Source organism: Entamoeba nuttalli (genome assembly GCF_000257125.1).
Source record: "Entamoeba nuttalli P19 unplaced genomic scaffold asmbl_5812, whole genome shotgun sequence".
NCBI lineage: Eukaryota > Evosea > Mastigamoebida > Endamoebidae > Entamoeba > Entamoeba nuttalli.
This window is the reverse complement of record NW_008577693.1, coordinates 1,100-3,206: the sequence shown is the minus strand read 5'-3', so window position 1 is coordinate 3,206 and position 2,107 is coordinate 1,100. Positions and strand designations below refer to the sequence as shown.

The following is a 2,107-nucleotide window of genomic DNA, read 5'->3' as shown; positions in this document are numbered from 1 at the left end:
AAGTTCACTTCGCCGTTGTTTACTATTTTTGTTATAAAAAACCTAAAATAAAAACTAGATGAATCACTTGACTCTTCTTTCTTTTGGTCGTTGTCTTCACAAATTTCTTGAACAATCCCTTCAAGACTTCCTCCATTAACAATTGTTGAATTTAACTTAACTATTTTTTCAAGCATTGGTGGTTGAATAAAATGAACAATAGTACTTGATTCAAGACGTAAACAACGTACATGAGAATCATTTAGAATCAGTTCTTCTATTATGGTTTTGTTTATTACAAGTAGTTGAACAGCTGATTCTTTTCCAATAGAGATAGTTTCTAATTCTATAGAATGATGAGGTGAAATAATTACTTCAGATGGATATTTGAAATTAAAATTATCAACACCATCTGAAACAGATATAACTTGATTAACTTTTAATTGTTCTAGTCCATAATGATAATTTGATAAAACTAAAGTATTAACTTCTAATTTCATTAATGAACAAATTAGTTCTTCACTTGGTTCTGACTTTAATTCAAGCTTTTGTAATTTGAAAGGAACTTGACGAGAAAACAATTCAATTACATTCTCTAGAATTAAATTCTGTACTTGAGTAGAAATAACGAATTTTATTGGTTTAGAGAATGAACTGAGAAAAAGTTTAGAATAACTAACTTTAAATTCTTTTAGTTGTTGACATTGGCAAACTGATACAGAATATATCTTATTACCGTCTATACTCTTTAGTCTTTGACAATTTGTTAAATTAAGTGAATTTAATGTTAATTGTGGTAATTTTAATATAACTAATTTCTTATAACTATCTAGAGTCACATCTTTAAGTTGTCTAAACTCTCTAAGATTTAACTCCTCAATGTCAGTATTCATCCTTAATTCTAAACTTTGAATAGATGTAGGAAAATTTGTAGTTTTTAAATGAGTTAAATTTAAAGAAGTCATATGAGTGCATAATCTCATCCCTTGAATATCAATATTTATTAGTGATTCTGAAGAAATTATTTCAAGTGATTTTGGAACATATACCATTAAAGGGGATCCAACATTATCTATGTCTATACCTTCTAATATTGATCTTTGTAAATCAAGAAATACTTTTGAAGAGCCTCCTTTTCTACGTATGAATGCTTCAATTAACCCACGTTTAATAATAAATTTGATGAAAGACTCAGGAATATTATCTTCTAAATAGAATTTAGTTCCAGTATAAATGAATCGTGATACATCAAGACTAGGCCATGGAAATAATGATTCCCAATGCTGAAACAAAATTTTAATATTTGATAATTCGTTCATGAGTGTAATATCATTTTCTGAAATTTCAAAAACATAACCAATAAATGTAGTTTGTGGATTTGATTTAACAAGTTCATAAATTGGTTTAAATTTTTTAGCATGAATAACAAATAATATGTGTTTAGGTAATGATACCTTTTTTAAATTTTTTGGTACTGAATAAGAAAGAAGTATATTAACTCTTGAAAGTAATGGAAGCTCATTAAAATTAATTTGTGAAATTGATGTAATATAAATTTCAGATACATGAGAAGCAAAAGGCTCTCTTATCTTCTTTGATGAATCTTCACAATTTAAAATAAGTGTAGAATATTTAATATCATTTTCATTTAATTTTGATATATCAATAACTTTCTCTTTTATCCCACTAAAAAGAAGTTTTTGTTTTTCTGATAATTGATTAAACCATCTATATTCTAATTTATAGTTAACAACACTTTGATATGTTCTCTTTGAGACACAAATAAAATCAATAAGAGATATTTCTTTAGGAAAATAACCAAGAAGACATTGAAGGAAAATTGACTCTAATTGTTTCTTGTACATATATACAATGAAATAAAAAAAATTAATAAAAATTAACAAAAATAAAAACCCTTTTCATTATGTTAATAACAGTACTAATTATGATGTATAAATCAAAGAAATATATCACATGTTACCCCAAAATGATCTGACATAAAAGGATATTTTTTCCCACTTACCTGAAATTTATCTACACGACAATTCTTACAAGTAATAACTGGATTTTCATTTGGTTTTTTCCAATGAAACATATAATCTAATCGTGATTTATCCATACATGATAC

The 2,107-nt window shown here is 25.8% G+C and overlaps 1 protein-coding gene across 1 annotated transcript; it reads right to left on the bottom strand.

Annotated features, from left to right (window-relative positions):
- Nucleotides 1-55: 55 nt before the first annotated feature.
- ENU1_139680 (hypothetical protein) lies at nucleotides 56-1,844 on the bottom strand (the record flags this gene model as incomplete). Its single annotated transcript, XM_008860285.1, has 1 exon — nucleotides 56-1,844. A coding segment is annotated over one exon (1,789 nt), but the record flags the coding sequence as incomplete, so codon positions are not given.
- Between the last annotated feature and the right edge of the window lie 263 nt (nucleotides 1,845-2,107).